At 36.5% G+C, this 22378-nt stretch overlaps 1 protein-coding gene across 1 annotated transcript in view; it reads left to right on the top strand.

The window, feature by feature from the left end:
- The window catches only part of THSD7A (thrombospondin type 1 domain containing 7A), a 479501-nt gene that overhangs the window by 374347 nt on the left and 82776 nt on the right, over nt 1-22378 (top strand). Inside the window, exons 8-9 of the mRNA XM_070369781.1 lie at nt 6233-6467; nt 11018-11133. Of these exons, the coding sequence (XP_070225882.1) occupies nt 6233-6467; nt 11018-11133 (351 nt within the window). The remainder of the gene's footprint in view (nt 1-6232; nt 6468-11017; nt 11134-22378) is intronic.

A 22378-nucleotide genomic window follows, 5' to 3' on the forward strand; every position in this document is an offset into this window, starting at 1 on the left:
AGATTGAGAAAGATTGAAGGAAACTAGCCAGACATAAGCTCTAAATGCAACAGTTGATTCTGAACCAAGTCCTTTTATTACAAAAAACGTTCTGAGATAATTGGCAAGTTTAAATGGGTCTGAGGATTGGATGGAAATAATGCATCAGTATTAATTGCCTAATCCTGAATATTGCATATGCTTATGTATAGGAAAATGCCCTTGATTGCAGGAAATAATACTGAAGTATTTTGGGTAATGGGGCATCATTTCAATAACTTCTTCCATATGATCGAGGGGAAAAAATTATTGGTAACATTTTAAATATCCCTATAGTTTTGGGGTTAATTCAAAATTAAACATAAAAAATAATAGAATAAAAATAATTTGAATACAATTGCTTTTCATATAATCTTGGAGTAACATTATGTAACCTATTATTTTGTGTATTGGCAGTAAACAAAAATGTCATAAAATGCCTCTTACTGAAATATTGTCATTTGGAAACCAAATCACAAATGGCATAACTGAAGATAGTTAATATAAAAATATTTCTTTTCAACTTGAAAATAAAAGTGTGTGTATGTGTCTTGTTTCAAAAGCCTTGAAGCCTTTTGGTTAAATAAGATTAATAATTTGCTTTTAGATTTGTTTGATACTTGGATGTAAAAATCTTCTTTGTATCATGTGAAAATACAGGATGGGTCCCAAGAGCTACTTTAGAATTATTTCAGGAATTCTAAAAGAATTCAATCCTTTAACACTTAAGTTTGACATATTTTTGATATAAACAGTAGTATATTGAATTTTTTAAAAAATTAAAAATTGATGTTGTAATTATGACCTTCTCCATTTTTTAATTCATGTTGCAGGTTCTTAACAAACTTGGTTAAAAGGAAAAATGATTTTCAAAGTGTTTTCCACTAAGTATAACAACTTCTGTTCTCATTATAGTCAATTATCTTTAAAAAGCAAGATATAAGAGAATATTTATTCTTGCAGAGTTCAGAGTGACCTGATATTATAACTTCAGCCAAGTGTTACTGTGTCTTTACACCTTCTTTGTACTTGCAGAAAATAGATGCAAATTGAAATAAAATTATGCCAATTTTTCCTCAAATAATTAGTAGTCCTGAGAAGTTTTACTTTGCAGTATAAAACATTGAGAGGATAAATATTTGTTTTACCTTGTTTCATTTTTGCAGTGGAATGATTTTAGTTCTGAAAACCAGGAAGTACTTCTATTTCCTATAGAGGAATTTGAAGAGATCAGGATCTATTTTGAGCGTACATACACACATAACTCTGACTTCTAAGTAAATACTGCTGCTTCCCCATCTTCCTGAACTGACTGAAAGAGCAGTTCTGCTTCAGTCTGTTCCTACATGACCACCACTTCGGTCTGTTCCTACAGTCCTACAGGACTTATACAGACTCTACTGTGGGGTATCTTTTGTCCCTTACTACAAGGGGGAAAAAATGGAGGGGGTGGTGGCCGCCCCAGCGTCTCTTGAGGTTCTCGCACTTCCAGTTAGATTCCCTGAAATCATGCCATTGCCTTTCACCCACCAGTAATCTGCTGTCAAAGGTATTAGGGCTGCAGTAGCAGGCAAAGTTACAAGTATCTTAAAATTTTAATTCACAGTACAGTGTAACAGCCTCTTCTTACCCTGAGCCTCATCCACTTTTTTATCCTTATCCTCAGTTACTTCCCTGTGTGAACTCTGCACCCCAGTTGACTGCATCAATATTGCTAATTCCCAGGGTCATACCTGCCTGAGTGCCTCAGCTTTTATTTAGTTTCTCTTCTGCTTAAATTAAATTTTCTCTTCCTTGTCTCCCTTCCCAGAACTCTGCTTATCGAACTCCTATTTCTTCAAAAGTCATCTCAATGCCTCATCTTGACAACCTTAGTCATTTTTAGTATCCCCCAAACTAATGTAATTTTAAACTTTTGAATCCCAATTATACTAAATACCTCTTTTAACGTAATTGTCATATTCTTTATCATTATATTATTGCATTCACCTAGAATTGTACTCAATTCTTTGCTTATATTATCACCCCTATACTTCTCTCCACTGCGTTGTAAGATCCTTGAGAGTAGAATTATTTCTATTTCTAACCCCTCTAGACTATCCCTTGAAGCATAGGTAACCATTGCATATTGCAGTCAGTTCATAGGTATTCAATTAATGTTTTGAAAAGGTCTTTTTTAAAAAACACTTATTTATTTCTTTGGCTGTGCCAGGGTCTTAGCTGCGGTATACAGGATCTTTAGTTGTGGCATGTGGGACTAGTTCCCTGACCAGGGATCGAACACAGGCCTCCTGCGTTGGAAGCTCACAGTCTTAGCCAGTGGACCCCCAGGGAAGTCCCTGAAAAGATTCTTTTTTTTTCTCTCCAATCTGTCATCTAAATTGTAAGGACTTCAATGCCATACTCAAAAACAACAGCTCTGTTCAATGTCTCCTAACCAAGCTCTTTTGGGCTTGATGGTAGGGAGGAAAAGTCATTTTTAGTTTCTGAGAGAAGCTTTGCATATTATAATTGGCATTATAAAATCTTTCCTTTTGGTGAAGTGATAGAAAGCCTAAATAGTCACATTAATATGAAGCATATATTTTTATGTAGAAGAGGATTAAAAAATATACACTTATCACTAATTTTATCACAGGTGACATTTTATAATCTCAGTACTACAGGAATGGGAATATTCCCAGATGTCTGGAATTAAATCTTCCCGTAAATAATAAATAAATTCAGTATCATATCTATCAATTTTTCAACCATAAAAGTATTCCCCGAACAACATGACGGTGCTGCAGTGACTGATTATCCAAGCCATGCTTTCCAAATTGCCACATCGTTATTACAATTAAGACCACACTGGGACTTATCTGTGCAAATACCTTGACATCACACCAAAAATGCTGATGCAGCTTTAATGTGGATTGGGGCAAGAAAATAAATAGTCTTTATGTTTGTAAACTTAACAGTTATTTTGCAGTTCCTGGACGCATTATGCTGATGTTGTAGAAGCTCTTTTCTTATTATTTTTTTCAAAACCAACCAGTCAATTCCAATGTCAAAAATAATGCAGAGTTTTAAAATCACAACTTACATAGCATACATACATTCAAAGTAAAAATGGGGTAAGTAAAAACACATTATTCAATTGAGGAGGGGTAATTTCACTATTAAATAAGATATAGTTTTAAATGGTTATATAAAATGAACACAGTTTTCTACAGTTAGCATGTGTTTTCCTGAGAAATACCATTGGATAAATCTAGAGCCTCAGGGAAGTGGGTAATAAGAGTGCTCATTTACTTCTCTCCAATCCAATTAGCAGGTTTAGGAGTTGTCCCTATTCAAATACTAAACTTCTTGCTCCCAGGGTTGCTGAGCTGTGTGATGGAAGATAGGATATGAGCTGTGACAGATGTTTTCACCTTCATGAAGCAGGGGACAGTAATGAAACGCTGTTTAATACAGGTTATTCTGATGTTGATCCCATGTTCAGCATTGCATAAGTGCCTGTAAATTGCAGTTAAATTATCACATAAATTGCCTGCTGATTTATATGCTGAATAGAGGGATGTCCTTAGTCACAAATGAAATGATACCTGAAGATCAGCTCAGGGTGTGATTTTGCTTATTACTTTTACCCAGATCTCAAACTTTAGGAGCCATCCTCCATATTAGTGTTAGTTGCTCAGTTGTGTCTGACTCTGTGACCCCATAGACTGTAACCTGCCAGGCTCCTCTGTCCATAGGATTCTCCAGGCAAGAATACTGGAGTGGGTTGCCATTCCCTTCTCCAGGAGATCTTCCCAACCCAGGAATTGAACCCAGGTCTCCTGCCATATTAGGGTCACTAGCTATTGAATCACTTTTCTTAACATTTTTAAACTTTTTAAAACTTGCTTTCCTAATATCTAAAACCCACCTTTTATTATGTTCAGTATTCCTCCATTTACTGTCACAGATATGTGTGATGAACACCCAAGGTCCCACCATTCCATGTGAACAACCAGTTATTTTCTACTCTTAAAATGAAATCCAGAGACTACATAAGTGTGACTAGATCAAATTGTCAATAAAGTAAACAATAAATTTCTCCAAATACTCTGTTTTTAACAGGATAAAGCTTTTTATTTTCAGAGCTGGCATCACAAATAGCATTTCAGTTCAGTTCAGTTCAGTCGCTCAGTCGTGTCCAACTCTTTGCGACCCCATGAATTGCAGCACGCCAGGCCTCCCTGTCCATCACCAACTCCCAGAGTTCACCCAGACTCATGTCCATCGAGTCAGTGATGCCATCCAGCCATCTCATCCTCTGTCATCCCCTTCTCCTCCTGCCCCCAATCCCTCCCAGCATCAGAGTCTTTTCCAATGAGTCAACTCTTCGCATGAGGTGGCCAAAGGACTGGAGTTTCAGCTTTAGCATCATTCCTTCCAAAGAAATCCCAGGGCTGATCTCCTTCAGAATGGATTGGTTGGATCTCCTTGCAGTCCAAGGGACTCTCAAGAGTCTTCTCCAACACCACAGTTCCAAAGCATCAATTCTTCAGTGCTCAGCCTTCTTCACAGTCCAACTCTCACATCCATACCTGACCACAGGAAAAACCATAGCCTTGACTAGACGAACCTTTGTTGGCAAAGTAATGTCTCTGCTTTTGAATATGCTGTCTAGGTTGGTCGTAACTTTCCTTCTAAGAAGTAAGCGCCTTTTAATTTCATGGCTGCAGTCACCATCTGCAGTGATTTTGGAGCCCAGAAAAATAAAGTCTGACACTGTTTCCACTGTTTCCCCATCTATAGCATTTAGGTAAAAACAAAAAAACACCGGACTCCATAAATTCCTAACTGCTCCTGTGACTGCATCATTTAGCTGTTTAGACTCATCCGCTTCATAATTTTTAACTTGTTCAGCAGCTGTGGATATAAAATGAGATCCCACCTATAAAGTACTTATAATGGGGCCAGCATGTTAAAAAAGAGTTCCATATTGACAACTCCACACCACATTCTATTGATTAAAGGACACATGTGTTTAACCCTTTATCATCTCTGTAATTACTGCATCTTATATTAGGTTCATTTTAAAATCACTGTGACCAAGCAGCAGTTATAATATAGTTGTCATTGCTAGTACTTGGGAATTTCATTGTTATTCCTGAGAGCAATAGCAACCCCATAATATTTCTACCAAAAACAAAGAAATAAAAATAGGTAAGGGCCATTTGAGGAAGGAAAATAAACCCTCCCTTGGTTGCTAGCTTAAATCTTTCATTGACAAACATCTTCTGGTACAATTAAAAATGGAGCCACATTAGAACTTAGAAATAGATACCAGTATCCTGGGAAAAAAAAAAAACGTGGAGACAACAGGGAACACTCTTTAAGAAATCCTGGATAACCAATGCATGTGATGCCACAGAGATGATATATGTTGGAGAACACAAACTTTGATGAGTGTCAACTAATAAGCTACTTGAAAGATTTGGATTCTGAATGTAAAGAAGTTTTAGGAATACCTTCCCTTTTAATGTATGTAAAAGTGGTACATTTTTTTAAAAGTATCTAAATAAGTCATACAAAGCTATTTGGGTGAGCATACAGTAAAAATTAGAGTTGATAAAAAAAGTATTGTAGTTTAATTTGATGCCATTTTACTCTCTCTGGGACACATAAAATGATGGTCTATCTCACAGTCATTCACACATTTTAGGTTTGAAGAAATATGGTGTATTATCATTAATACATGTATAATGTATTCTTCAGTGATGCCATGGAGGGTCAGAAAGCTTCTATTGATTTTAAATCACCCTAAATCCTAATTCACTGAAATAAGCAGCACTTTGAAACCTATAATTAAGACTTTCAATTTGATGGATATCATTTGTGAACATACTGGGTTTTCCCCATCTGTAGATTCTCAGTGTCCATTTTTCCTCTAGTTAGGAATTACATAGGCTTTGTTTGTTCCTCATTTTCATCTTCTCTAGAGAATAATGGCCTGTCTTTGAGGTCCTCCTGAGTCCCCCAAACCGAATATCAAATATACCACAAAGTTTAAGTTTTAAGCCAGACAATGCCATTCATGTGATTTGCCTTCCTAGCAGTGTATGGCCACATGTGCTAGTAAGTGGCCGGTATCATTCTTATTGTTAATTCCAAGGAGCAGAGGATGATAAGGTTTCTGTTGGCACCATATCTAACCTGCTAATACTGTCTGTTTTTGTAGGTGGAGTTCAGTGCCCAAACACCAGTGCTCTGCAAGAGGTACGCAGCTGTAACGAGCATCCCTGTACTGTGTACCACTGGCAGACTGGACCCTGGGGCCAGTGTATCGAGGACACTTCAGTTTCGTCCTTCAACACAACTACAGCTTGGAACGGGGAGGCCTCTTGCTCCGTTGGCATGCAGACAAGAAAAGTCATCTGCGTGCGGGTCAATGTTGGCCAAGTGGGACCCAAAAAGTAAGGACTTGAAAACGACAATAGTTAACTCCTGTGGCCAACCATGTCGGGATGGGCCCAGGCTTCACTTGCTTCGTGAAATGGAATGTTTGATGCTCATCATACCTGACCTCAAGAGTAAGACTTCTCTGTTTTGAAGGCAGCCACTGATAAAGTTATAACAGCTGGTACCTGGGATCCATAAATTCTGTAGAAATCTCTCCATGTGGTACCTACTTTCAGTGTTAATAGTAGCACTTTCTGCTTTTATTGAGCTAGTAAGGCAGTGAAAGAAGTGCTCACTCTAGGCCTGGCTGATCAATAGGGACAGTATCCAAAGTCCTAGCAGTGGGGGTCATCAATGACCTCCTGTGTACCCGTAGGCTGTGGAGGCTGCCCATCTAGTTGAATTGGGCAATAGCCTTCTATGATCTGCCTTTCATTTCCCTTAGAAGGCACTATATCAAAAATACTGAGGCCAAACGTACTACATCTTTTAATGGTTAAATGAATAAACCATTTACTCCCAAGAGAGAGCCTTAGGATAGGATGAGAGTTAGAATAAGCAGAAAAAGCACCAGTGTCTCATTGTAGTTAACAAGTAGTGTGATAACACAGCAAACGGTTTGCTAGAGAACCCAAGAGTTGACATGTATGGGCCTTGTGAGAAACCAAAAAAAACCATATCAGTATAAATTGGGCTAATCATTTCTTGGAGAAAATTAATAAATCAGTTATAAAAATATATGCAAAGAGGAAAAAAACTCTTATTATTTGTGATTTAGACAGCATCCATCTTTTAAAGTTCATATCACCTTAGCCGTGTGAAACAAGTAAAACCCATCAGTTTTTCACTGGTATAAGCCATTTTTCACGGGTATCAAAATTTCTGAAAACTTGGTCAAGTACTTAGGTTTCGTGTGTGGTCTTAAACATACTACTTAACAGATTCTGGCTTCAGTTTTCAAAAATATTTGCAGAAATTTAATGAAAACAAAAAGTAGTAATGTAAGCACTCAATAAATCTTAAAATTATTTTCTCTTGGAAAATTTGAGATACTTCTTAGTGTTTCAGAGAAATGATAATAATGTAACTGATATATGACAAACTCCAGGGGATAAATAAAAATCTCATGATGACTTGTTTCTTTCTAATGGCCAGGGTTCTGGACTTTAGCAATATTTTGCCCCATCATTTAGTTAGAAATTAAGAAACATGCAAAACCGATGGGTTTTACTTTTCATGTTTCACATGGCTAAGATGATATGAACTTTGAAAGATGGGTGCTGTCTAAATCAGCAATGATAGAGATTTCTTCCTCATTGCATGTATTTTTATAACATTTATTAATTTTCTCCAACAAATGATTAGCCCAGTTATGCTGATATGGTTTTTTTTGTTTCTTACAAGGCACATACAATATGTCAACTCTGGGTTCTCTAGCAAACAAGTATGTAGCTAGAAAATATATGCCAAAAGATTTAAGTAAATTGAGAAACTATTCCATATGCTTCATAGGTAGCCCCAAACCAATATTTCAGTAAAAATGATGCTAAATTTGTGATGAATGTAACAAAGGATATTAATGTGCAGTATATTAAAAGTCAATAGCAGTAACAGCATAAGCGGAAGTCCCAAGTGCTGGGGGATTGTGGGACTTGCTGCGACAAGCAAAGAGGCAGAAATATTTGCTGCAGGGGGTTATCACCTTGACCAACTTGTCATGGTTCAGATTGGAGGGTTATTGTTCTGAGCTTCTATGGGTAAGCTCACTCTGTTCCTCTTTTGCAGTTTCATTTACCCTTTAGATGTTACTGTTATATTTTCCTCCCTTATGCAAACTATGAGAGTTTTTTCCTCAGCAGTGGATATACATACACGCAAGCCTGTGTGTGGTAAAGCTTGGTGGATTAATGTCATTAAATCATTCAATAGAAAGGATATCCTGAAGCCCCATGTCAGAGCACCACAATAATCCATTAAAAATGTGCTTTACCCTTGCTGCCTTTATTCAATGACCTGGATACAAGTATAGATTTGTTAAATCAAATGAGTTTCCTTTACCCTTAAAGTTCTAAAAAATAAAGCAAATACTGTGAATTCAAAAGAAAATATTACTACCCTTATGCCTAAATATGCTAGGTAAAATTCAGTGACTGCTTTTCGGTACTAGGCATTTGAAACAAAAATGCAAATAGAAACCTTGTTTTAAAGTCCTCTTAATAAAACAGATTACTGTGCAATGGTAAAATCAATGTTATTGATCTTATCTATCCTCCGAGTAACAAACTTCAACTCCTATCACATCTGTTTAATTTGACCTTGAATAAGATTTGGGGGAAAATCAATTCCTTGATTTAAACCACAAACACTAAATACAAACAGTACAAAGGAGAAAAGAAGCATGTTGACTGAACCAATTGCCTCACCAAAGGAAGCCTGAATTCATTTCATTGGCTGTGGTCTAGGCTGTATAATTTATATCGCTCTGTTCATTTAACAGCTTTGTTGTTGGTAATTTTGTTCTCCGCGGCTAATCAAATATCTTGCTGAGGAAATTTCTAAACTAAAATAGAATTTTTGAGGTTGTCAGTGATAGCATTGTAAATTCCATTGATTTATTCAGAGCTAAAATTTGAAAAGCATGTAATTGAGTAATGCTCTCCCATTGTTAAAGTTCTAAAATTGCCTCATTGAGAAGGAATGCTTCCAATAATACTTACTAATAGTTTCAACAAGAATTAACAGGATGATTATATGTGAGGTTTTGCCATATAATGTTTCCTGGTTAAGAATGTAGGTTAACTTATAATTCTAGTTATAATCTCAGTTGTAACAAAACATTAACTTCTAATGATTCTTATCTAAATTTCTTTTCTGTTCATGACTTTGAGTAGGCATAGCAGTTAGGAAAATCCAAGCGTATATTCAACATAAACCAGAGAGGATATTTCATTTTGAAATGTTAAATCCAATGTATTTTTTAAAATCCACTTTCAAATAAAGGCTGGTGTTACTGAGTGAGCAAAAAAAAAAAAAAAAAACATGTATCTGTATAGTTGAATAGAATGTAATACTTATGGATGAGATAGGACACATAAATAAAAACTTATAGATATATCAAAAATGAAGTGTCAGCAGAGTGCTATATAGAAATTATGGGAAGGAGATTAATGATGTTGATTTATTCACTCATAGTTCAGTTCTGAAAACCTGATTAACTTGCTTGTTGAAAGACAATTTATCTTGACGTACAAGAAATTTGACTTCTCCTATGGGGAGTATTTTTAAATCCCATTTTTCACTAATTTGCCAAGTTATTCCAGCAACAGTTATACTGATTGATTCACTTCTTCACTGCCTCTTAACTTACTTGTCAGAGATGATATGATATCACCTCAAAAGAAAATTTTTTAGGAATCAGAACATTACTTTTAGTTACATGAATTATGTTATTATGTTTTGTTGTCCTCGTGTGCATGCATCTACTAGTATTGATAACATTTGATTGCTAATGATAGTAGAATCAGATTGTGAAGATTCATAAAAGAATTGGGAATCAGATTGTGAAGATTCATAAGAGAATTGGGAAATTTAAAAATCATGTAATAAGTACACAATAAACAAACTAGTTTATTTAAAACTCATACCTCAGCTTCCTAAAGTTTTTCTAGGAAGTGAAAACCTTATAAAGTATAAGGCATTTCAGTGTTTTGTCGTCATTTTTCTCTCGTGTCCCTAATAATATATTTTATATTTTGGTGTTTTAAGATAGTATAATTAAGCTAATTTTACTATAATTTATGTCAAGAACACAGTGTTTTGTTTTTCTTTAAATTACTTATTGATTCTTTTTTATTTATATTCATTCACTCTTTTTTGTAACAATATTATAATTTATAAAAATACCTAAAATATTTAAAATCCAGTAGATTAAAACTTGGAAGAAAATGGAAGAAAAAATAAGAATACAGTGAATGAAACCAGGAACAGAACAAAAATTGTTTATCTTAATTAGCTGTATACTTTGTTTTATTCCTTATTTTTATGACACTCATAGCTGTAAATATAATATTGGTTTTTGAGCATGTACTATGTATAGAATATGCCATTATAAATTTACTTTTTGCTAAACATATTTTATAAAGTACAGAGTAGCCTGGAAAATTATGATTGACAATAAGCCTATTTAGTTATATAAAGGTGTAGAATTGGTTCCTTAAATTGGTAATTTGAACTTTCATACATTTCTTATAAGGCATGTTAGAAAGTGCAGTTTTATTAATAGATTGTTATAAATGGATAAAGAACAATTATTGTATTTTCTCTTACATAGCACAATTACTATAATTAAATTTTCACTTCCTGCCTTGAGAAGCTTTATTGAGGTTCAGTTCAGAAGAATTATTTTAGTTGTATAGTTCTTGTCAAAAAGTAGAAAGAATCCTGGAGGTAGAATACTACAGATGGATGCCTGTTTAGCAATTTTAGAAGTAAAAATTCTAAAGATATAAATTACCTGGTTCTGGGTTAGTACAGAGGCCTAGTAATCTCCCTTTGCTCTTCCTAGGTGTCCTGAAAGCCTTCGACCTGAAACAGTGCGACCCTGTCTGCTTCCTTGTAGGAAGGACTGTATCGTGACACCATATAGCGACTGGACATCTTGCCCTTCCTCATGTAAAGAAGGTATGCCCTGAAGAGTTCTGAAGGCAGTTCACCCAGGAACCCTCTCTCTAGACCTCCAAGTTCCTCTGGCTGAGCAATGTTTTGATTCTTACATGGGGCTGACTCTGTGATCCTGGACTGGGACAAATGCCATGAAATTTGGATTTCCTTCTAGAAAATAATACAGGTTTTAGAGTACCAAATGAGTAAGTCAAATGAGTTTTATGCCAAAATGGACTTAAATAACTGTGTGATATAGATCTAAGTGAAAATATTCTAGATTTTATTATATTCATAATGTTTCCTTTAGCATTGATTCTACAAGAATGTGTAGTGGCCTTGTGTATTTCAAAAAGAATACAAAATGATCTTATGAGTACTCATGGTTTTCAACCTACTTAGTTGCAAGAAATAGCCATGGGACCAGATTCACTACAGATTCAATTATGTGACCCAAAGGATGGGAATAAAGGAAAGAGGGAAATGATCAAAGTGTACCTCTGCCAACATTTAACATGCCATGAGGCATTTATAAGATGAGGATTTGTTCCCAGTTTGGTTTGGTTTTTTCTTGGCATAATTGTCCTGCAGTTTGTGGGTCATCTGCTTGGCAGCTCTAGAGTGGGGCTAATGGTAACCTCCTCCAAGAGGGCTTATGCCACATGCATAAGGTCCTTTCTCAGTGCCGCTAAGAAAGATGTCCTCATCCTCTAGGTGACTGTACAGAAAGTGAGCACCTTTTCTCTCAGTGTCACAAATGACATTGTCTCCTACTTTCTATTTTACTCTTCTGACAAATAGAGGTAGTTTATCTTAAGTTTCTTTTATGCTTCTACTTATGCTTCTTGACTCACTATAGGGATTAATGTAAGAATCAACTTCTGGTTTAACAACTGCTTTAAATTACCAGAATATATATTTTTTAATCCTGAAGATATTACATAAGATTATAAACTTCATAATTGATTGTTTTAGCTGTGTGGTTATTTTATATAATTCAAATATGGGTTCCTTTTTATGCTTTTTCTATTCTAAATACCATTGATATATAAAATAAATCACAAAGTGACCAAGAATATAAATTTTTTCTGTTATTTCATTTTTTAACATCTTATTTATCTATTTATTTTTGGCTGTGCCCGGTCTTCATTGCTGGACTTTGTGTAGTTGCTGCAAACAAGGGCTCCTTTTCTTTCCATGCTGGGACTTCTCACTGAGATGTCTTCTCTTCTTGTGGAGCACAGGTTTCAATAGTTGTGACATTCAGGCTCAGTTGCTCTATGGCATGTGGGATCTTCCTGAACCAGGGATCAAACTCATGTCCAATGCTTTGGCAAGCAGATTCTTTTTTTTTTTTTAATTGGAGGATAATCAGTTTACAATATTGTCTTGATTTCTGCCATACATCAACATGTATCGACCATAGATATACATCTATCCCCTCCCTCCTGAACCTCCCTCCCACCTCCCACCCCATTCCACCCCCTTAGGTTGTCACAGAGCACCAGTTTGAGCTCCCTGTGTCATACAGCAAATTCCCGCTGGCTACCTCTTTTACATATGGTAATGTATATGTTTCCATGCTACTCTCTCAATTCCTCTAAATTCTTAACCACTGGATCAAAAGTCTTTTAAGGCATTTTAAAAGCTTTGGGACAAAAAGAGTTAGCATTAACTCTTCAAAAATGTTAATGACTGTAATCTTATTGATATAGCAATGTCTCTGTCATTTTTATCCAGATTTTCTTCTTTTATCCCCTTTCTTTTTTTTTTTAATTTATTTTTGATTGAAGGATATTTGCTTACATTATTGCATTGGTTTCTACCAAACATCAACATGAATCAGCCATAGGTTTACCCATGTCCCTTCCCACTTAAACATCCCTCCCAGCTCCCTCTCCATCCCACCCCCGAGGTTGTTTTCCCCTGAGTCATACGGCAAATTCCCATTTGCTATCTATTTTACATATGGTAATGTCCGTTTCCATGTTACTTTCTCCATACCTCTCACCCTCTTCTCCCTGCCCAACCTTGTCCTTAAGTCTGTTCTCAGTGTCCGTGTCTCCACTGCTGCTTTTGAAATAGGTTCATCAGTCCCAACTTTCTAGAATCCATATATATGCATTAGTATATGATAATTGTTTTTTTTTACTTACTTCACTCTGTGTAATAGGTTCTGTGTTCATCCACCTCATTAGAATTGACTCTGTCTCCTTACTCTCTTAAAAACTAAATAGCATATGATATCTTTTAGTTTGGTCACAATCAGCAATAGAGTTGTAGTTTCTCATAGATTGATGTTTCTGTGATAATTGTTGGTTATTCACCATTACCATGAAAAAGGTTGTTTATTATATGAAATTTATGTGCTTGAACATTTTATTCTGGATATTTTTATACTTAATATTTTATATTGATGTAAGCCATTTACTAATAATTCCAAAACATGCAGTTACATTTGTAGTACCATGATTAATAACTTCACAGAACTTTAACATTTGTAAAGTAAAATGTTTGAAAGTAGAAAAAAACTTTGCCTCTTCTTTATATTGGACATTTTTTCATTTTGCGTAAAATATTTTGAAATAACAGTTCTCTTGGTCTTAAGTATTTGAAGAAATAAAGTAGGGACTTCCCTAATAAATATTTCTTTTTTTAAGGAAATAAAGTAGGGTCAAATGGTTAAGACTGTGTTTCCACTGCAGAGGGCATAGGTTCAATCACTGGTCAGGGAACTAAGAGCCTACATGCTACATGGTGTGGCTAAAAAAAAAAGAAGCCTGGTGTGATTATATTTTAAAAAATTTTAAGAAATAAACCAGAAATATTCCATTAAATTCATTCTAGAATAGCCCTCCTAAAAATAAGGAATCAGGTAAATATCTCTCATTTCATTATATCTTCATTTGAAACTAATTTGGGATATTGAAATGTGTCCAAGAATTAGGTAATAGTTTAGTAGCCTATGAATTTGTTATTTTATTATGCATTATCTGTGTCTGGAAAAGGAAGAAAATAGATATAACTTATTAAAAACCTATAATTGGAAATTAAATAACATGATTTTTAATTTGATCTCTGATGATGCTTTTTATAGCACTAAAGCTGCTTTACTCTTCTCTGACCATTTATAAAATATAAAAAATTTTATATGACAAGCTGTAATTAAACTTATATAAGGCACTTAAAAATTTTACAGATGAGGGAACAAATTGTAAATGCTCTGCATGTATTAATTAAATTAATACTCATCTGTAATATATGTATAAATACATATTGCATTTCTAATTTATTGATTACTGTATTTAACTAACACTTTGATGGCCCTACAGAGAAGAGCTTCAAAGAAGCTTTTGATCTCATTTAAAATACAGAACTATTCTACATAGATCAGATAATGTAAGACTTAGATGACCCAGTAACAAGATTTAGTGGTGAAGCAGAAAGAGCTCTAGGGAAGAAACAGGAAAAATCCATTGTGGGAGCAAATATCAGGGGAAATCTTGCTGAAAAGAAGGGAGAAGAGACTTTTTTGAAAGAGAGAATGCATAAAAGAACCCCAGGTGATTAAAAGCATCAGGAAAAGTCTTAGTGACCATGAAAAAGATGGACTGTTCAGAAGAAAGTGGGATCCAGCTCACTGGAGCTTGGAATGTCTGGGGGAAAGTCAGAATGTGTAGTTGGAAAACTGAGGCCGGTTGTAGAAGATTGAATTAGACTTAGGTGGCGCTAGTGGTAAAGAACCTTCCTGCCAATGCAGGAGAGGAAAGAGATGCCAGTTCCATCCTTGGGTCGGGAAGATCCCCTGGAGAAGGAAATCACAACCCACTCCAGTATGCTTGCCTGGGAAACCCCATGGACAGAGAAGCCTGGTGGGCTAGAGTCTATAGGGTTGCAAAGAGTTAGACATGACTGAAGCACCTGAGCCTGCATGCATAGCAGGACACAATTTCTAGTTTTTGATTGAACATAAAAATGAGTAGTGAGTTTCATGATGTTTGTGTATACGTGTGTGTGTGTATGTATATATACACACACATATGTATGCATCAGTAAACAGGGAAACCAATTTTTCTGATATCAGGAAGCTTATTTTCTGGTAGTATGAGACAGAAAAGACATTTAATGATTCTAATGTCTTGATTGCTTGTGAAGGATCAAGTGAAGGATTCAGGTTAGGTAAGAGAAAAGATGTGAGATCATTTTGGAGAATGCAAAAGTGGCCAAGTAACATGTAATAGAACTTGTAATAGGCAATATGGAATAGCCATGTAGTTGTGCATTTTAAAAGGAGTTGCTCAACACAGTTGCCACTGTTTATTCAGCCATGTTCAGCTGCCTGAATGAAGGAAATGTATAGGAAAATAATTAGCATCGATTAAGGTCAGGATTGGAGAAGGAAATGGCAACCCACTCCAGTGTTCTTGCCTGGAGAATCCCAGGGACGGGGGAGCCTGGTGGGCTGCCATCTATGGGGTCGCACAGAGTCAGACACGACTGAAGCGACTTAGCAGCAGCAGCAGCAAGGTCAGGGCTCTTCTAGAAGAGCACAAGAAAGAGAGAGTGGAACAGAAAGTCAAGAGTGTTTTCAATGGAGTACTTTTAATAATAATGGAGTATGGAATCTAAGGTAGGTTGGGATGGAAGTGGGTCATGAAGGGGATGATATAGAGAAAAAAGTGTTTGGGAGAGTGGATTGGCAACCTTTAGAAGTGTAAAGCATTTTAGTGAAATTAACTTTTACCTTTAGTATAGTAGGTAAAGTGAAAGGTTAGGTGGAATGACCAGAAATTAAGGTGTTTAAAGATGAGAATGTACAAATATTGATGAAGATATCATCAAGGGATGACAGAAGAGCTAATAATTGATGCAAGATGCACAAAAAAAGTCACTGGAGCTGAGGAGGTACAGCAATTCAGAGCCTCCAGTGCCTTGAATAGGATAACTGTGTGGATGCCCAAACCAACAGAGTGGTGGCAGGGGTAGAAAGAGAAAGGATTACAGTGAGGGATATTCTAAAACCATTACGTAATGAAATGTTAGTTGATGACTGCCACAGAGTAGATAGATGATGGTAAAATTAATGACAGGAGCTTCAGAGGAGTTAGATGTTATTGAGTTAGTTAGTATCATCCACTTAATGAACCTGAATTTGACCAAACTCCAGGAGACGGGGTTAAACAAAGGAGCGTGGTGTGCTATACAGTCCACAGGATCGCAAAGAGTTGAACATGACTTAGCGACTGAACTACAACAGCGTTAAAGCGACGAGAAAAGACTGGGAAATGGCTAGGTAGAAACTGCCTCCACTGGCAAAGAATGCGAAGGGAAATTTCTAAGAAAAGATCGAAGCTGATGGACAACGTGCTCCTTTGGTGGTTGTTGTTCATTAGCTCAGATCAGATCAGTCGCTCAGTCGTGTCCGACTCTTTGCGACCCCATGAATTGCAGCACGCCAGGCCTCCCTGTCCAACACCAACTCCCGGAGTTTACTCAGACTCATGTCCATCGAGTCAGTGATGCCATCCAGCCATCTCATCCTCTGTCATCCCCTTCTCCTCCTGCCCCCAATCCCTCCCAACATCAGAGTCTTTTCCAATAAGTCAACTCTTCACATGACAAAGCCAAAGTACTGGAGTTTCAGCTTTAGCATCATTCCTTCCAAAGAAATCCCAGGGCTGATCTCCTTCAGAATGGACTGGTTGGATCTCCTTGCAGTCCAAGGGACTCTCAAGAGTCTTCTCCAACACCGCAGTTCAAAAGCATCAATTCTTCGGCGCTCAGCCTTCTTCACAGTCCAACTCTCACATCCATACATGACCACAGGAAAAACCATAGCCTTGACTAGACGAACCTTTGTTGGCAAAGTAATGTCTCTGCTTTTGAATATGCTATCTAGGTTGGTCGTAACTTTCCTTCCAAGGAGTAAGCATCTTTTAATTTCATGGCTGCAGTCACCATCTGCAGTGATTTTGTAACCCAAGAAAATAAATTTTGTTACTGTTTCCATTGTTTTCCCATCTATTTGCCATGAAGTGATGGGACTGGATGCCATGATCTTCATTTTTCTGAATGTTGAGTTTTAAGCCAGCCTTTTCACTCTCCTCTTTGACCCTCATCAAGAGGCTCTTTAGTTCCTCTTCACTTTTTGCTATTAGGGTGGTGTCATCCACATATCTGAGGTTGTTGATATTTCTCCCAGAAATCTTGATTCCAGCTTGTGCCTCATCCAGTCTGGCATTTTGCATGACATACTCTGCATATAAGTTAAATAAGCAGGTGACAGTATACAGCCTTGACATACTCCTGTCCCGATTTGAAACCTGTCTGTTGTTCCATGTCCTGTTCTCACCTTTGGGTACAATGGTGGAAAGATTAGAAGATAGAAAAGACTGACAAATTGAATTAAGTTGTGCACAGCATGTATGCTGTGATCCAGGTGATGATGCAGGGGGAATCGGAACTGCTAGTTTATCAGGGCGAATGTCAGGTATGTGAGATGTTTATTTGGGATGGTGTCTCAGCAGAAGGTATTAACTGCTGTAAATTAAAATGCATGGAGCCACTAGGATACTGGTCTCCTCTGGAGCTCCTAGGTGGTAGTGGCCAAGGAGTGCAAGAATGCCAGTTCAGGAATCTGCTATCCTGTGAGCAAGAGGTTCCGAGAGGTGGGGCTATGTTTGGCCAAGCTCAGACCATCTCCCCACCAGCAGGTGAGCTCTGCCTCTTCTGTTTGGCAGCTCTCTGTTGAGTCTCCAAGAACAAAAGCCTTTCAGAAATCTAAACCTAGACACTCAGACTTAAAAAGAGTAACTATAATTGTGTATTGAGGGAAAAAACGAAAGACCAGGGGGTGGCAGAGGAGGTTGCTATTGAACAACAGTGCCAAGATGCTTTGTGTGCTGGGAGAAGCCTTTTCTGTTTTGCCTGTAGACTGCTGTAACTGAGAATAAAGATACAATGGTTTTATAGAAAACTTGTCTTTTGTTGCAGGGAAAATAAAGCAATGACATGTCGTTAGCTTTTCATTATTTGATATGAAATAGGAATGAGGCAAGCTCCATTGAAATTACTCTGACTTCCACACACAATTTAAAAATGTTTAAAAAGTTGAATGTTCGAGGATAGATAATAGCAAAAGAAAAGTAATTCAGGAATGGGGTTGTTCTTTGAAATTTAATTCTATAGGTAAAATTTACATTTTATAAGAGTCTTGAACTTATGAAAATGGGGCGCTATCCTCCTTTTTAAATCACTTTAGATAGGTAACATTATATTATAGTATTGTAGAAAGAAAGATCAGAGTAGCTCAGGGTTCCAGAAAGAACAGAGTAATTTGAAATTACTTCTCTCATGGTGTATGTGTATGTGTGGGTGTGTGTTAGTCACTCAGTAGTATCTGATTCTTTGTGACCCCATGGACTGTAGCCTCTGTCCATGGAATTCTTCTGGCAAGAACACTAGAATGGGTTCCTTTCTCTGGGGGATCTTCCCAATCCAGAGATCGAACCCAAGTCTTCCACATTGCAGGCAGATTCTTTACCACCTAAGCCACCAAGGAAGCCCTTCTCTAGTGATAACGTCTTGAAATATCAATCCTGATAAACATCAGTATTGAGTAGAGAGTAGTTTAATCCTCAAACCAGTGTACTAGTTAACTTTTCCAAATTATCTTTAAGAGCTTTATTAAAGATGGAAAACATTTATGCATATATTTGTAACTCATCTTAAAAAATCAATACTTTTGATCAAATAATACACCTGACTGCTCACAATCTGTTTGCTTCTTTTTTTTTTTTTTTTTTACTTACTACATTTATTGACTTGAGGGCTGGTAGGGATATTGCAGAGACACCTTTTCTACTTTGATGCTCTCAAGCTGTACTCTTCTAGAATTACCCCCGATGGGCTCAAAACTGCTTTTACATTTTACTTTTTGCATGAAATGTTTCCCTTTCAATTTCTTATCACTATGCTGCCCCACCTGTCATCTACCTCACTTCCAGCTTAACCCATCTTAGTTTTGCCTGCCCTTTAAATCCTTCTATCAAGAAACTTCTCCAGTGAAATTTACCTTGAATGTCTTAAGATAACTGAAAAGTATGTAACTGAGTGAGAGATTATATATCCTCTGAGTCTCTGTGGCCCATTACCACATAAATATGTTATCCCTTTTTTCTGTACCTATCCTAGGTAGGTATTTTCAAGTATAAACACTACAGGAATATTCCTTTATTTTTCCCCTGCTCATTATTTCCAATGAAAGTGATACCTTTTTTTTAATTAAAACTAAAGAACAGACTTAGTACCCATCTGAATAATTCTATAAGAAAATGGATAAAAAAGAACAGAAGATGTTAGTTATAATCCAGTTGAGAAGTGAAATTAATGTGTTTGCTCATTCAGCAAATATTTACTAAGACTTTACTCTGTGTGACCATTGCTCTCAGTGCTGAAATACAAAGATAAATGGAAACTGCGTTATGTATCCCCACCACATGCAATAAGTGGTATAAATACATACATATGAACTTTTCAAGTTCCACATTTACAAACTCAAGTTACTGGTGAGGAAGCTTCCATTTTTATTTATTAAATTTTTTTAAACATGTGCTATAGCTCTCCCATTGCACTCTGATCTGAGGGCTGTATAACTGGCCTGAGCTCTACGGTGCTGTTTTGTTGCATGTATGAGTAATTCATTAACTGAGAGCTGAGAAGAAATGAACCTCCTAGTTCATAGGAACGTGGATGTCATGACACTTTCTGTGTAACTCCATTAAACTCCCTCTCTAGGTGTTATGGCTTTGGAATGTTCCATTTTAATCGGATCACAATCTCTTAACCTTAACTTGCACAAGGTTAAGGTATTTGAACTTTTTATAAGAATAAATGGATTCCCATTGTGGAATCAATCATGGATGTGAAAAAGAGTTATCATTGTCTTATATATATCTAGTACAAGCTTGTGGAGATGGTGATAAGGCACTTTCAGAGTTTTATATTAGGAGGCTTTTTGCTTTCAACACAGTAAACAAAGTAGAATTGAAATACTAACATTTGATTGCTGCTTCCTATCTGAACACCCTGGGTATGTACCAGGTGATATCTAGGGAATCTATATGGCACCACTGATGCTAACCTCATTCTCCCCTCCAGTCTCCAGATCCCTTGACCTAAATTCTGTGTCTGTTTTTTATCAGCCAGTTAAAAAAAGTTACTGACTCAAGAATTTCAACCACCCGGGAAACAAAGACCCCTCTGTGCTCTTTCCCTCTTTTTCCCTGTTAAAAAACAAACATATGTCTTCCTGCTTCCCTCAAGGCTGAACAAATGATATGAATGCTCATTTAGTCTTTTAAAAAGATTAAAGACACATCATAAATATAAAACATAAGGAAAGTAATAGATAATAGTGTTAAAAAAAAAAGCATGGAGTCAGGTAGTAAATAGGAAGGGAGAAGAGAATTTATAATGTAAAATCAAAGTCAAGGTAAGCTTCTGTACTTGAGAAAATTAACTCTGAGATTCTGGTGAATAAAGCAAGAAATTGAAGCACAGTGGGTTCTTAACAGATTTTGAAGGGAAACAATATTTTTCCTAGCTCTAAATTATTAGAAGAATTTATCACCTGGGTCTAAAAATAGCAGTCAGTGAACAATATAATAAATGAAGATAGCATTGCCAATTTTATTAAGAGTCCTACTGGCACTCCTTAGATCTTTCTTAGATAAATTATACTTAATATGTAAAAGTTGCAGTTAGCATTCAGACTATGATTGCTACAATTTTTAAAAGCCTATGATAATATTTTCAAATGTGTTAATACTCTGCTACCCACTACCTCCCTACGTCATTAGTTCCCTACGTCATTACCTATAGTGTTCCAGCTGTTCACTAAAATAGTTAAAACAGTCATTAATAGTACAAGTTTCCCCCACTATAGGAAAAATTCTAAAAAGCTACATGCAAACCCTAGAATCTTAAATTGGGACATACAGGGTCAATTATTCCAATAGATGTCAAACTCAGCTGTTTATCACCATTTCCCAGCAAGCTTTGTCAAAATCAGATTCCCACATCCACAGTTTTGCCCATCCAGATCCCCAAAATTCTCATGTATTAGTTCTAGGTACATGCCGAGAAATCTGTTTTTTGTTTGTTTTTTCAAAGAAATTCTCCTGCATTATCAGACATTTAGGATTCCCTAATCTGACCCATTATCCTATCTAATACAGTTCAGTTCAATTCAGTTCAGTCGCTCAGTCACGTCCGACTCTTTGCAACCCCATGAATCACAGCACGCCAGGCCTCCCTCTCCATCACCAACTCCCGGAGTTCACCCAGACTCACGTCCAGCGAGTCAGTGATGCCATCCAGACATCTCATCCTCTGTCATCCCTTCTAATACAGGCATCTCCAATTCACATTTCTGGAAATCAGTGGCCAGACCATGTTGAGGGGTAACCCTGACTCCATGTAAAATGATGTTACATTTATTGAAAACTTCTAATCATAAAATCATATTTTTCTACAAACAATGACTTTAAGGATATTCATTTCATTTCTGGAGAAGGAAATGGCAACCCACTCCAGTACTCTTGCCTGGAAAATCCCATGGACGGAGGAGCCTGGTAGGCTACAGTCCCTGGGGTCTTGAAGAGTCGAACATGACTGAGCAACTTCACTTTCACTTTCATGTGTTGGAAAAGGAAATGGCAACCCACTCCAGTACTCTTGCCTGGAGGATCCCAGGGACAGAGGAGCCTGGTGGCCTGCCGTGTATGGGGTCGCACAGAGTCGGACACGACTGAAGCGACTTAGCAGCAGCAGCAGCAGCATTTCATTTCTGACTAAACTTTCATTGTGTTAAGGGCTACTAACCCTTCTAAATATCTCTGTTTTTGTAGTCTATATCTCAAATATTTAATTGTCTTATGAAAAAATGTAAATGCATCAGGGGAACTCTATTAAATGACACATGACTATTCATCTTTAAAATGTACATATTGTAAGTTGAGATATATTTTATCAAAGCTGTCAGTCTTATATGTCACCTGTTTCTCATACTAAAAAATTCTGAACAACTTTATATCAGTAACACTGTTAAGTTGTTATCTTCATCTAAGGTAAACCTTAATTAGATACATTGTTTTTTAACATAATTTGGAGTAATTTACTTACAATAATTATTACTATTTTGAATGCTTCTCTAAAAATTCTGTCTCTAGGAAATTACAGCTCAGATGTTTAGGATGTGACCTGA

The sequence above is a fragment of the Bos mutus genome, chromosome 4 (assembly GCF_027580195.1).
Source record: "Bos mutus isolate GX-2022 chromosome 4, NWIPB_WYAK_1.1, whole genome shotgun sequence".
NCBI classification, from domain to species: Eukaryota; Metazoa; Chordata; class Mammalia; order Artiodactyla; family Bovidae; genus Bos; species Bos mutus.